General features: G+C 42.4%; 1 protein-coding gene across 1 annotated transcript in view; it reads right to left on the reverse strand.

The window, feature by feature from the left end:
* The window catches only part of pip4k2aa (phosphatidylinositol-5-phosphate 4-kinase, type II, alpha a), a 70,003-nt gene that overhangs the window by 25,725 nt on the left and 28,671 nt on the right, over window positions 1–15,607 (reverse strand). Inside the window, exons 2-3 of the mRNA XM_084048636.1 lie at window positions 5,070–5,167; window positions 3,451–3,547 (exon numbers count right to left, since the gene is read on the reverse strand). Of these exons, the coding sequence (XP_083904762.1) occupies window positions 3,451–3,547; window positions 5,070–5,167 (195 nt within the window). The remainder of the gene's footprint in view (window positions 1–3,450; window positions 3,548–5,069; window positions 5,168–15,607) is intronic.

A 15,607-nucleotide genomic window follows, 5' to 3' on the forward strand; every position in this document is an offset into this window, starting at 1 on the left:
CTGGGAATGCGATATTTTGCTACCGTATGCAATATTTGTTCACAGCATTGGAAAAGGGCCACAGACAGAACAACTTTCTTTTAACCACTTATACTATATTTGGTTGACCAGGGTTCCCCTAGGGGTTTGTACCCTGGGGTCTTAAACAGGGGGTCCGGGACTCCTAGGGGGTCCTCAGAGTAACTACAAGGAGGCCGCCAATGGCCCGGACCACTGGCGTAGCGGTCCGGGCACCTAGGCCACAATGTAGCCTGACAGCGCGTCGCGGGTTCGAGTCCCGATCCCGGCGGCCTTTGCTGCGTGTCACTCCCCATCTCTCTCTCCCCATTTCCTGTCAGCCTACTGTTCTATCAATAATAAAGGCATAAAAAGCCCCAAAATAAATCTAAAATATTTTTCTGTGATAGGATATATATATATATTTTACATTAACCACTTGAACCTTAGCATCCCTAATCTGAGGGGAGCATTAGGCGAACAGTTGTTTGGTGTAGAGGGAAAAAGGAGCAAACCAAGTGCAGAGCCAAAGGTTAAGTTTACTAAGTATTCAGGGTTTAAGTGGTTAAATGTTAAATGAAAAAAGCAAAGACCATTAATTTACACAACACTGATGATAGCGCTGTCAAACAAGTCTAAGAAGCTATGTCTGAAATCTATGAAAAACTTTAATCTGCAACACAATTGTATACAATAAGTAGTGGTGGTCCCTGCTTCATCTCTCTTTCAGCTAAGGGGTCCTTGCCATGAAAAACATCAAAGACCCCTGGTCTACACCAACACCATCGACCATTACAATAAACACGCTCTGAAAATGCACGCGGCCCACACCCATCTCAACACGTTGCCGAACATAGCAGATCTACAAGCTCACAATGCATCGCAACGTGTTATAGATCTAATATCTATAGCTTTAGAGTATATTTGGCAGATGTTTGGCCCAAGAATACGGACGCTGGGATGCATGTGGTTGAAGTTAGCTGTTCTATAGGGAATACAAGGCCCTTAAATAAAAGGAGGACCTGAACCTGGCAACCTTTTCCACGGCCCACAAGCAGCGTCCGACTCTACACCTGCTGCCCAGCTGAGCCTCCATGTGCACACACACACACACACACACACACACACACACACACACACACACACACACACACACACACACACACACACACACACACACACACACACACACACACACACACACACACACACACACACACACACACACACACACACACACACACACACACACACACACACACCAGTGGTGGAAAAATTACTCAATTGTTTTACTTAAGTAAAAGTATCAATACTGCAATGTAGAAGTACTCTGTTACAAGTAAAAGTCCGGAATAAAAAATGTACTAGTAAAAAGTACAAAAGTATTGGTATCAAAATGTACTTAAAGTACCAAAAGTAGCAAGTACTCATTGTGCAGAATGGCCCATTTCACAAGTTTTCAAATGTGCAAAATGTAAAAAAAAAAACATTTGAAAATAGCAGATCTACAAGCGTAGATCGGCTATTTTCAAATGGCCGAAATGTATATAGGGCTGAAGTGGTTACTGTATGTTTTGTAATAATAATCTAAAACTACAATGTCGTTTTCAAATGATTGTAGTGGAGTAAAAGTACAGTATTTGCCTCTGAGATGTAGTGGAGTAGAAGTAAAAGTATTGAAAAACGGAAATACTCCGGTAAAGTAAAAGTATCATAACATTGTACTTAAGTACAGTACTTGAGTAAATGTACTTAGTTACTTTACACCCCTGACACACACACACAGATGCTGACCATAACACAGAGCACAAAAGTAACCTGATCCAACATGCCTTGTGGAACTCTCTGCCCCCCCTGGCATCCTCTGAACCTTATCTGTAATGTTATCATTTATACTGTTAGTATTATATTTCATCTGTATTATGTTCAATGAACCCATTCAATCCGGGCAGATAGCAGATCTGTAGCAATCTTTCAAGATTTTGCAGTCACTTTTGGGCCAATTAGCAGCATTTTTCCAAAAAACGATTTAAAATAGTATACAAAAACGCTCCGATTTTTGGTGTGTTTAAAGGTAGCAGCTCCGTGTGCAGTAGGTCTATGTCAGAGGTCCACTCGGTACAGATAGTGCAGGAAACACAATGGTTAATAGTCCTTAGGGTGGTTGTATTCCATTGCCTAACCTTCTTTTATCGCAACGGTTCACAAATCTTGCCGCTGTGTTCGCACATTGTTGTATTCCCCCCCAGTAGGTTCTTTGTCATTATGTTCATGTTTTCAAATTCAACATCGTGCCATCTTTTTACCCCGAACAAACCATGAAGCGCAGGCGTTTATTATCGCCTCATCTCTCTTTTCCGCTCATCGCACAGATCAAATGCCACGTTAACATTATTAACATACCTCATTAAAACCAATTGGTTCTGCTACAGTTAGCTTGTCTTCTAGCGAGCTAGCTTACAGCTGGCAAGTGCCCCCTTTGGTTATTACACCAAAGGAACGCTGCCAGTATATATATATATATATATATATATATATATATATATATATCGAGGAATAACGCCAAAGAGACGGAATTGGGTTGATTATGATGTGGAAATGTGGGAAAACCTATTCCCTCAATAACATGAGACAGACGCCTGACAGAGACAGATATTAGCCGGACCGAGAATGTACAAACGAACGCCGTGCTCGTCCCTGAGCCGCTAAGGGCGTTCTCTCTCCTGACATCCACCCACTGCCCGCCGGCTGGAGTCAGCAGCGCGTTAATGTAAACACCAGAGAACGACAGCTGCACGGGGACGCTCTGACCTCCACCACGCACTGCCAACTCACTGCCTCGCTCTGGGAACGGGACTTTACTGGGAGAGAGAGATAGAGGGGGGAAAAAAAGAAAGAAGGAGAGAGAGAGAGAGATAGGAACCGAGAGAGCGAGAGAAAAAGAGAGCGAGAGAGAGAGAGAAAGAGAGAGCGAGAGAGAGAGAAACAAAGGAAGTAGAGGAAAAAGGAGTGAGGAGCAACAGCTCAGTGCTGATAGGCCAGGAACAATAACTGTTGGAAACTATTAGTAGCATAATAGGCTTTGAGTTTTAACCACTTAACCATAACCATTTAAACCCTCTATACTTCGTGATGCGTTGTAAGCTTACAGATCAGCTATTTCGGCAATTTTTAAAACAAATTTTAAAGTATAAATGATTAAATATGGCAGTAATTTCTTTGTATATTTCAGTTATTTGTCATGTCTGCCCTGTGCAACTTTTGAATACGAAGCCTGAAAGGCAAACAGAAATAAGAAATGTATTCATATGTTCCAATGCTCAATGCCAAAAACACAATTAAAATCGGTAATCGCAATTATTTGTGTGACAATTAACTGTCAACTTGAATTTTGTAATTGTGATGGTGTGTGTGTGTGTGTGTGTGTGTGTGTGTGTGTGTGTGTGTGTGTACCTGGAAATCTTGGTCATCGATGCCAAACCTCTCTCTGAGGTTCCTGAACACCAGAGGGCAGTACTCTTTGAACTTGAAATGGCTCGGCATGTTCTCCCTGGAAAAACGTGCACACGCGCACGCACACACACACGCACGCGCACACGCGCGCGCACACACACACACACACACGCACGCCACATCAGACAGTGGGACAGAGGCCTCCACAATAAAAGTCATAAAAGTTTGGCGTAACCGTATCGGGACATAAATCACAATAATCAGAACCTCTTTATTTGTCAAATAGGAATTTGATTTTGGAGAACAAATGCAAGAGCAGAGAGCATTCCAACGACTTCACAAGACAATGGATAGGGTGCAAGACAGAAGACTTATCATAAAGTCTAAAGGAAATAAGCTGCAAAAGACAATAAGTGCAAGATAAAGTGCAATAAAATCAGATAAAGTAGTTTGAAGGGCAGACAAAAGCACATCGTAGCTTGAAGGGCAGACAAAAGCACATTGTTGCCATATCCTCCATCCATCTCCAAATTTCAACTTTTTATGTTCTTTCATAAATTAATGCCCTACTCCACCATACAAGAATGTCACACAAAAGTAGTGAAAATAGCTATTAGCTAAAATGTTATTAAAAGAATCCCTGGCTAATAAACCTTATCGGCCTTAATACATCATAATTGCCCTCTATAACTAAAATTAAAAACACCTTAAATATTTTATTCATTTTAGAAACAGTTCAACTTTTACTCAAGAGGGACAATGCCCGTTAATTATGTCATTTGTCCATGTGTGGTCCAGTCCTTCAATGTATGGAATGCATATGATAATAAAACATACTGTATTTAAATATATTGATTTGATCCTCGTTATTAACCTTAGGAAGTATTACGTTATTTTCTAGGTCGAAATTCATGTCAGATCCTGTGTCTAGTTGAGACATGACCTTTGACACGATCTAAATGTCTCAATAGAAGAGCAGGGAGACTATAGGCTCTATGCACACCAGCCATATTGGAAAGAAATTGGGCCTCTTCTTACTTCCTTCACAGGTGTTACCAATGATACTAATGAAGGCTCTGTTCCATTCTGGTCAGGGTGTTGATATCGTGCATGTTGGCTCACTAGAAACACTCCATTTTGGTTCCCAAATGGCCCCTTATGGTGGGTGTGTAACTCTCAGAGTTATGGGTGTCCTTGAAAATAAGACAACCACTATGCCACACTAAATGGAACAGAGCTTTAATTAGTATCATTGGTAACACCTGTGAAGGAAGTAAGGAAGGGGCCCAATTCATTCCCAATATGGCTGCTGTGCATAGAGCCTAACATACTCTACCATACAGATTGGACTAAATTTGTTAAAAAACAAGGAACATGCTTTGGACATGCTTTGGACATACAAGGTTTCCAATGATATTCAGATGAAACAGACTTGTTTATGGCGATACTCTGTGTGTGTGTGTGTGTGTGTGTGTGTGTGTGTGTGTGTGTGTGTGTGTGTGTGTGTGTGTGTGTGTGTGTGTGTGTGTGTGTGTGTGTGTGTGTGTGTGTGTGTGTGTGTGTGTGTGTGTGGGGTGTGGTTGCGTAATCTAGGAGGCAGGGATTAAAAGATGACTCACTTGTTGAAGAGGTGGTTGTCCACTTTAATCTTGGAGTACGCCTTGAAGTCATCTGGCATAAGCATGATGGGAATCTGAACATGGCTTAGCTCGTTTATCTGCAGGGAGAGAGAGAGAGACAGAGAGAGAGAGGGGGGGGTTAGGGATGCTTTTGTTTCTTAGGCTTGTTTTTTCTTGACCACAACGTAAAATGCAATCTAGATAGCATCTCATTTAGACAGATGCAAGGGGGTCCCCAGCAGCAGTAGTTAACACAGCATCACAATCATTTCAACCACGTTATCCATTTATACGTTGGCTATTCAAAAACAGCAGATCTACAAGCTCGCAACATGTCACTTAGTGACGTGCTGCAAGCTTGTAGATCTGCTATTTTTGAAGATTTTGTGAAAAATATTGAAAATGTTTGGAAAAAGTTCGATTTTTATTTTTTACATTAATCTTCTATTCTGGGGGTCCCTGGCACCAGATTTGGGGGCCTGTGGCCAAAATATACATATCAAAAGCAAAAGCAAGGATCCCCCGATCGCACCACCCCCGTGTCTCCCTCTCCTGTCACTTTTCCACTGTGGGCCATCCATCAAACGAGCAGAAGACCTTAACCACTTAAAAACCCTCCAGAACGGTGGTTCTCAAACTTTTCCGTGTCTAGGAGGAGGACCCCCAGCACAAATGTATTTGGTCGCGACTCTGCTATCTGAAAAGGTTTTGTGCCAGAGACCCCCAGAAGAGAACAATAGGCTCTATGCACAGCAGCCATATTGGGAATGAATTGGGCCCCTTCCTTACTTCCTTCACAGGTGTTACCAATGATACTAATTAAGGCTCTGTTCCATTTAGTGTGGCACAGTGGTTGTCTTATTTTCAAGGACCCCCATAACATTTGTACACTCTCAGAGTTACACACCCACCATAAGGGGCCATTTGGGAACCAAAATGGAGTGTTTCTAGTGAGCCAACATGCACTACAGAGCCTTTATTAGCATCATTGGTAACACCTGTGAAGGAAGTAAGAAGAGGCCCAATTTCTTTCCAATATGGCTGCTGTGCATAGAGCCTATTGTGTAAATCCAATGTGGTTGCATCCAGCTTTGTCAGGCGTCTACACGTCACGAACACAATTGGCCTGTGTTCGGGGGGAGGGAAGCCAGGCAGGGAGGGTGATATTGGTCATTGCACGTACTCCTACCGGCTGGGGAGGGGCGGCACCTGTCAGCGGGATGTGTTGGGCGGGAGGAGTAGGACAAAGGCCCTATACGTCCTCCCGGTGGGGGCTCCTCACTGGCAGGTGAGTCAGTAGGATACGACAGCAGTGACAACACAGAAATGTGTGTGGGGTTGGAATTAATTGGCGTAATGACTAAATTGGAGAGAGAAAGGGGGTAAAGAATAATTGGCTACTTTAAATTATAAAAATAAAATAAAAAACGATCTTGAAAGAATTGGAAAATGTTGAATAATTTTGCATAAATTATTCAAAATTTTCCAAAAAAAATAGCCAATATATAAATAGATAGGGGTTAAAATGATCGTACTAACACATTTAGCTAGGGGACCCCCCCCTGGAACGGATGCTGGGGTTCAAGTGGTTAGAATAAAAACTAAAACAACAAAACACAAAAGCAAGAGCCTCAGAGAGAGAGAGAGAGAGAAAGACTGGTGCCTGGATTATTCAGCTCTCCTCTTACTTAGCGCTGTGTGGGAGGAATAGTAAATCAGGGCTAGGGGGACAGGGTGTGTGTGCTGCAGTAGCACACGCCTCATCATCACATCCACAGAGCAGGGCTTCTCAAACTTTTTGGGGCTCAAGGCACGCACCCCTACAGGCTCTATGCACAGCAGCCATATTGGAAAGAAATTGGGCCACTTCTTCCTTCCTTCACAGGTGTTACCAATGATACTAATGAAGGCTCTGTTCCATTCTGGTCAGGGTGCTGATATTGTGCATGTTGGCTCACTGGAAACACTCCATTTTGGTTCCCAAATGGCCCCTTATGGTGGGTGTGTAACTCTGAGAGTGTACAAATGGAACCAAATGGACCCATAAGGGTCCATTTGGTTCCATTTGTACACTCTCAGAGTTATGGGCGTCCTTGAAAATAAGACAACCACTATACCACACTAAATGGAACAACGCCTTAATTAGTATCATTGGTAACACCTGTGCAGGAAGTAAGGAAGGGTGCCAATTCATTCCCAATATGGCTGCTGTGCATAGAGCCTATTCCCCGGGTTCCCGTCCCGGCCCCACGTTACGTGTCGAAGAGTCCCCTGAGGTAGAGACTTAACCCCTAAATGCTCCCTGAGGCGCTGCCCCCGTAGCACCCAATGCCCCTGATACTTCACCCATTTAGACCTGAGGCCGATTCTACAAAATAACGTCTTCTAAATCCTAACGTTTTTTTCTGAAAAACCTATGTTGCTATATCAGTGGGGCTCAATAAACCTTTTTCATGTATTTGGCCACCGACATCCACCTCAAAATATTTTGTTCTAGGGACCCCAAGAAGCAAAGATTAGAGTTGAAAATGTTGCACAAATGTTCAAGATTTTTCAAAAATAGCAATCTACAAGTTCATAGCGCAGACAGAGACACATTACTGCAAAGGAGTGTGGAGTGGACCTAATGATGATGATACATAATAATTATTATTACTATACAACACAAGTACATATGTTTGGCATGCTGTACATTTACAAACATGTTGGCCAAAAAAAAAACATGGTAAATACTAGAGAGACAAGACACTGATGGCAGAGAAAGGGAAAGACAGAATGGAACCAAGCATGTATGTTGTGATTATGTGGTTGACTATCTGGTCATGTGAACCCTCAAACTACAAACATACAAATTAAGACATACTCATCAACATACTCATCAACATACTCATCAACTCAGAGGGCTCAATTAACCTCTCTCTCACACACGCACACACACACACACACACACACACACACACACACACACACACACACACACACACACACACACACACACACACACACACACACACACACACACACACACACACACACACACACACACAGAGGAGGGTGGAGATCATGTGGCAGAGTTTCCATTTGGAGCTGGCCACCCACCACCCACAACCTGTCACACACACATGATCCAAAGCCTGGTCAGTCTGTGTGTGTGTGTGTGTGTGTGTGTGTGTGTGTGTGTGTGTGTGTGTGTGTGTGTGTGTGTGTGTGTGTGTGTGTGTGTGTGTGTGTGTGTGTGTGTGTGTGTGTTTGGGTTAGGTAAAAATGGCAGTATAAATTGCTTAAGACGTCCTCAGTAGTACGAGAAGTGTGTGTGTGTGTGTGTGTGTGTGTGTGTGTGTGTGTGTGTGTGTGTGTGTGTGTGTGTGTGTGTGTGTGTGTTTGGGTTAGGTAAAAATGGCAGTATAAATTGCTTAAGACGTCCTCAGTAGTACGAGAAATGTGTGTGTGTGTGTGTGTGTGTGTGTGTGTGTGTGTGTGTGTGTGTGTGTGTGTGTGTGTGTGTGTGTGTGTGTGTGTGTGTGTGTCTCTCTCTCCCGTGTGGCAGGGGGTGCTGGAGGGGTTGCTCGAGTCTTATAATAGACCCTCTTCAGCCTAATTCATACTTTGTGAGCAAAGCTGTGGCTCATGGCTCATAGCTTCAGCATCAGAGCTATGAACCATGAGCCACAGGCTTGACTCACACAGCACCAATTCAACTTTAACCCATTAAGACAGGGAACGCATCTGTGTCAACGTTTTTTTTTGGCTATTCAAAAATAGCTCATAGCGCGTTTTTTGAAAAATCTTGAACATTCGTGGAAATCTTTGAATATACCCTCTAAGACCCAGCAATGCTTTTTAGCAACAATTATATTTTATAAAGAAAGAGAGTTTAAATAATTTGTTTTTCTGTTATTTTTTCATTTTTTCACCTCTAAATCCTCATTGGGTCCTATTGTTTAGTCTTACAATGCCATTGGCCAGGATATTTGCATATAAATACCCCCCACAGAGCCAGGAATCATCACAACTTGAAAAGAATCCGGGTCTTACAGGGTTAAAGCAAACATTTTAACCCATTAAGACCTGGAACGCATCTGTGTCACTTTAGATGTCTTTGGCTATTTTTGAAAAATCACGAAAAAAAAAGATAGGATTTAGAAAACATTTAGGTCCACACATGTTTTTTTGTTGAAATATAAATAAATACTTTAATGACAAAAAAGAAAGAGATGGGGGTCCACAGCCAAAGAGATCATTTTGGGGGTCCTTCCTTGACATGGAAAAGTTGGAGCACCACTGATATAGCAACATACTGTTAGGATTTAGAAAACATTTTTAGATATGTATTTGGCCGCGGACCCCCATCTCAAAAAGTTTTGTTCCAGCCTCCAGGGACCTCCACCCAGAAGCAAAGATTTGAGTTACAAATGTTCGCTTTTAAAAAAAAAAGCCGATCTACAAGCTCATAGCGGCGCTATGAGCTTGTAGATCTGCTATTTTTTAAAAGCCAAAGAAATCTGAAATGACACAGTTTCCGGTCTTAAGGGTAGCAGCAATAGCTATGCTGCAAAATCCTGAGTGAGTGAAATGAACACTCAATATTTCGCAGTGCATACGCTCAAATCAAAGTAATCTGAAACGTGCCCCCAAACACTCATTCAATAATCTACACGTTAATCAAAGAAGTGTGTGGGTTTTATGGAAAATGGTTCTATTCATAATGCAAGTTTGACCACTTCAAATGTTCTAATCTTTGAAAAATAATAGGCATTGAGAGCTTGTAGATAGACTTCCATATAGACAAATCTCTCTGAGCGCTGCCTGTAGCTGCGGTGTCGCGGTGCAGAGCGGCACCCGCGTGCCACCGAAGTTGTTTGCCGCTCTGTGGATTCGTCTATACACAAATCCACGGAGCGCTGCCCTGTAGGCAACCATTGCTGCGGTGCCAGACTCAATCAGCTGCTGCAGTGGAGTCAGTCAGCGGCAGGCACTGACTGCTCACGTTAACTCTTTTACCTGCTTTTTACTAACTTTTACTAACATTAACTTTACAAAGATGTGCAGAAAATCGGGACGAACCACCTACGTCACGTGCCAGTAGGCTGGTTTATGGCTGCTCTGCTAACGTCAACAGATGGACAGAACCGCAGCAGCAGCTGTCTGACACAGCAGCAATGGCGGCGCCACCTACAGGGCAGCACTCCGTGGACTCGCGTATTCACCTGTTTCCTAGGCTGTGTGTTTTCCACTTCCTGTCGATTTGATCCAATGAAATCCAATGAAACTGGTCAGATGACCAATGATATCCAATGAAATCGACAGGAAGTGGAAAACACACAGTCTAGGAAACGGGTGAATAGAAGACATGCAGGCTTCTTTGGAATCCAAATGAGCTTGTAGATAGGCTTGATGCAAGTAACGTTAACGAGTGTCAACGAGCATCAGCTCTACAGTGAAACTGACACACACACCCCAGATGTGTTGAACTGAAAGTGACTGAAGATAGATACTGGCTTGTAGATATGCTTGTAGATAGGCTTCCATAGAAGACATGCTGGCTTCTATGGAATTAAATGAGCTTGTAGATAAGCTTGATGTAAGTAACATTAACGAGTGCCAACGAGTCAGCTGGACCGTGACACACCACCTCAGCTGTGCTGAACTGAAAGTGACTGGAGATAGGCTTATAGATAGCCTTCTATATAGAAGACATGCTGGCTTCCATGGAATCCAAATGACTGAAATCAGTCGTGGCGACTGAGAACCTTAATCTGTGTGTGTGTGTGTGTGTGTGTGTGTGTGTGTGTGTGTGTGTGTGTGTGTGTGTGTGTGTGTGTGTGTGTGTGTGTGTGTGTGTGTGTGTGGGTGCTTTCGTGTTGCTCCAAAGCATAGCCTCCAAATGTGCTTTCAGCTTTCCATTGCTCCTAGCCATGGCAGTGTGCAGGCAGACACATGCAGTTGTATATCATCGCTGTCGGGGCAGAAAGCTCTTATATACCCATTCAAACTTTGTGTTTTTTAATGAATTATTAACGCCCTACTTTATCATAATACAGCATCACACAAAAGCATCAAAAATAGCAGATCTACTTGTTGATCGGCTAGTTTTGATACTCTCCGATGGTCTGGCAAGGCAAGACTAAGCTTTGATTGATTGATTGAATATTTTATTAACCCTTTAAGACCGGGAACGCATCTGTCATTTTAGATTTGAACCACTTTAACCATTATTTTATACTTTGGCTATTCAAAAATAGCAGATATACAAGCTTGTAGCACGGCACTTGTAGATCTGTGCAAAATGCAAATCTTTGAATATATATTTATTTTTTAAGCGAACATTTGTAACTCAAATCTGTAGGTTCCTGGAACAAAATATTTGACAAATGTTCGCTTTAAAACATATATATATACAAAGATTTGCACATATTTGTGAATGTATCGCGACGCGTTGTGAGCTTGTTGATGTGCAACTGTTTTTAATGGATGCCTATCATAGCATGACCAAAAATAGGGATGACACGCCAGTCTGAAAGTAATAAACAGTGATACCATGTATGTGTGTGTGGACAGAGCCTAAGAAACAGAGAGGCAGACAGGAGAAGAGAGAGAAAAATGTGTGTGTTTGAGAAAGAGATTTGAGTGAAGACCCTGAGAGAGAGACAGATAGATAGATAGAAAGAGAGAGAGAGGAAGAAATCGTGCATGAGAAAGAGAACATACAGTATGGGAAATACATTTCTGAGCGGAGTGGAGTGCTAGTGAGCAGAGTGTGAATCACGTCTGTGTGGCAGGATGGGATGAAAGTAGTAGCCAGTCAGTAGCTGTGCGTGTGTGCGTGTGTGCGTGTGTGTGTGTGTGTGTGTGTGTGTGTGTGTGTGTGTGTGTGTGTGTGTGTGTGTGTGTGTGTGTGTGTGTGTGTGTGTGTGTGTGCGCTCGCGCGTGCGTGTCTCAGAGCCTCGTCGTGACAGGCAGAGACGTCACAGTGGCTGCCGTGGCACAGATGCATTGTGGGTGCTCAGCGGGGAGACATCGCCAAAACAACAAAGGCCCGTCTCACAACGGAGGTAGGAGGAGGAGGAGGACAATGCCTCATGCTACTGTTATGTTACCACACACACACACACACACACACACACACACACACACACACACACACACACACACACACAGTCCATTGATAGAAATACTGTAAGCAACTCACAAGCACACTCATACAGACACTACAATATACCTGCAGGTACATGCTGCACAAATACACACACAAGTGCAAATACATGCATACACACACAGGTGAAATGTGGCCTGTGTTAGAGGATATACAAATTGCTGATTATTTTGAAGGTTACAAGAAGAAGGTTACATTACAAATGCAGCACACGCACACACGTGCACACACACAGGTTAAATGTGGTCTATATGGAAGGATATACATATTGCTCCGTACTTTTGAAGGTTACATCAAAAAGGTCACATTACGAAAGCAAATTGCTGAAATGCTAATATTGTTCAGCAGACAAAATCTAATTCGTACTCGCCGGGAGAAAGTGATACTTAATCAAGATGGACGACTCCCCACTAGGGTTGACACGATTATGAAATTTAACTTATGATGATACATTTTCACACAAATAATTAGATTTTATTGTGTTTTTGGCATTGAACATTGGAAAAAGTTAATAATAAACAAAAGGCCTTTTTAGGCTTCTTAAACAGAAGTAGCACAGGGCAGCCAGATATGATAAATAACTTAAACGTACAAAGAAATGACCCCCAGGGGTCCTTGAGGGGGTTCCAGGGGGTCCCCCGCAAAACGTTAATAATACAGCGTCACACTCATTTTAACCTCCTTTATCCATATTTTATAATACGTTGGTTATTCAAAAATGGCAGATATACAAACAAAGTGTTGCGCTGCAAGCTTGTACAACTGCTATTTTTGAAAATAAATATATATATATCAAACATTTTGGAAACAATTTTTAAACATAAAATCTTCTCTTCCGGGGGTCCCTGGCACTTTCAGATGGGGGTCTGCGGCCAAATGCACATCAATTTGGGGTTCCTTGGCATGAAAACGTTGAGAACTAACTGCCTTAACCCAATCAATCCGGGAACGCAGCTGTGTCATTTTAGATTTTAGCATTTTTTGAACCATTATTTTATACTTTGGCTATTCAAAAATAGCAGATATACAAGCTCATACCCACCACTGAGCTTGTAGATCTGCTATTTTTGAAAAACCTTGAACAATTTTGTGCAAATATTTGAATCTATATCTTTGGGGGGTCCGCGGCCATATCAGATGGGGCGTCCGCGGCCAAATACATATAATTTTGGGGGTCCTTGACATGAAAAAGTTTGAGAACCACTGATATAGAAACTCACGTTTTTTTTAGAAGACATTTGTAAATGCGTTCCCGAATTCAATGGGTTGCGCGTCCTCCCATAATCCTAAACGTTTCAATTCAGCAGCATGCGCCACTGTAGCATGCTGTGAACATGCGTGTTCTTTTAGAAGAACTAAATAATTAACCGGTAACCGTTGTAAAAGGCCTGCTCCCATGCTAGCCCTGAACAGAAGAGACACACGTCTCCTCCGGGTGCTCTGACATTCAGCCTGGCATAAGCTGCAAATGAGCACCACCTAGAAAGTTATGGCCTCCAGGAGGAACACTGGCAGGAACGTCGGGCCCCCAAAGGGCCCGAGCCTTTTTCCCCCTAATTAGGTCTAAACACTGACTGTTGTTGTTTACCTGCTCTGGATGACATCCACTCTGTGTGTGTGTGTGTGTGTGTGTGTGTGTGTGTGTGTGTGTGTGTGTGTGTGTGTGTGTGTGTGTGTGTGTGTGTGTGTGTGTGTGTGTGTGTGTGTGTGTGTGTGTGTGTGCGCGCGCGCAGTGGTGGAAAAATTACTCAAATGTTTTACTTACTTTAAGTTAAAGTATCAATACAACAGTGTAGAAATACTCTGTTACAAGTAAAAGTCTGGTAATCAGAATGTACTTGAGTAAAAGTACAAAAGTATTGACATCAAAATGTACTTATAGTACCAAAAGTAAAAGTACTCATTGTGCAGAATGTCCATTTTACAAGTTCAAAATGTAAAGAAATCCAGCCGATATAAATCTCTACAAATCAGGCATTACGACGCTATCAAGGCCCTCCAAAAATTAGTCAACTAAAGTCTCAAGAAAAACTAGACTAAAACATTTCAGATGACTGTCAAAATGAACACTGGTGTGTGTGTGTGTGTGTGTGCGTGCGTGCGTGCGTGCGTGCGTGCGTGCGTGCGTGCGTGCGTGTGTGCGTGCGTGCGTGCGTGCGCGCGCCTGTGTGTGCGTGTGTTGATTGCATTTAAGCCGTATCCCAGCCAGTTAATGTATTTAGTTTTTAAAGGCTCATATACATTAAACCTTCCAAGCCTTAGTTTGCACGCAGAGAATAGCGGATCTACAAGCTCACAAAGTGTCGCACTGCAACGCGCGGTGGAGCTTGTAGATCGGCTATTTTCCGCTGGTGCACAACAAAAACCAGGCCTTGCAAACAGGTTTGCAAGGAGATCATACCCACTGAGGCAATAAAAGAGAGAACTCTTGAGTGCATTGTCCTTTAAACTCGCCATGAACTCAGTAATAAAGTTAATCTTGCCATAAAGTTAATGTATTTTCAAAGCTTGTCGCTGACTGTATGTTTACAGAGGTCCTATGAGGACAATGAGGATTTAATTGGGGGCGATGCAAAAGAAAGGAGAGGAAAAAAAGAAAGAAAAAAACCCCCACCACAACATCAACTTTGAACGGCCCGTACTGGCAGGAAACCGGGGGAATGGACCCTTCATTAGAGATGAATGGGTGTTGCGAGGCCAAAGGATCTGACAAACCAGCCGGTGTGAGAGGGAAGGGAGAGCCGTCTCTCTGTGCCGCATGTTATTATGGCCCCAGTTTTTCGTCGTGATGGATGGGATGTGAAAAAATGTGATGCCAAGATCTCGAAAAAAAAATCTAAATCCTCTACTTGATTGCGGTGGTGTAAAGTACAGTAACTAAGTACATTTACTTAAGTACTGCACTTAAGTACAATTTTGAGGTACATGTACTTTACTTGACTATTTCCAATTTCCAATACTTTTAATCTCAGATCCAAATATTGTACTTTTCTTTTACTCCATTACAACTATTTGAAAACTTGAGTTACTAGTAGTTATTTTGACTTTGTAGATTTTGATTATTATTACAAAACATACATTAGCCATATATACATTTCGGCCATTTGAAAATAGCCGATCTACAAGCTCACAATGTGTCGCATCGAGCCGCATTGTGAGCTTGTAGATCGGCTTGTAGATCTTTATACACTTCATACATTTGAAAACTTGTGAAATTGGACCTTCTGCATAATGAGCACTTTCTACTTTCGGTACTTTAAGTACATTCTGATACCAATACTTTTGTACTTTTACTCAAGAACATTTTGAATTCCGGACTTTTACTTGCAACAGAGTATTTCTACATTGCAGTATTGATACTTTTACTTCAGTAAAAACATGCGAG

The sequence above is a fragment of the Gymnoscopelus microlampas genome (assembly GCF_963454915.1).
Source record: "Gymnoscopelus microlampas genome assembly, chromosome: 22".
Lineage (NCBI taxonomy): Eukaryota > Metazoa > Chordata > Actinopteri > Myctophiformes > Myctophidae > Gymnoscopelus > Gymnoscopelus microlampas.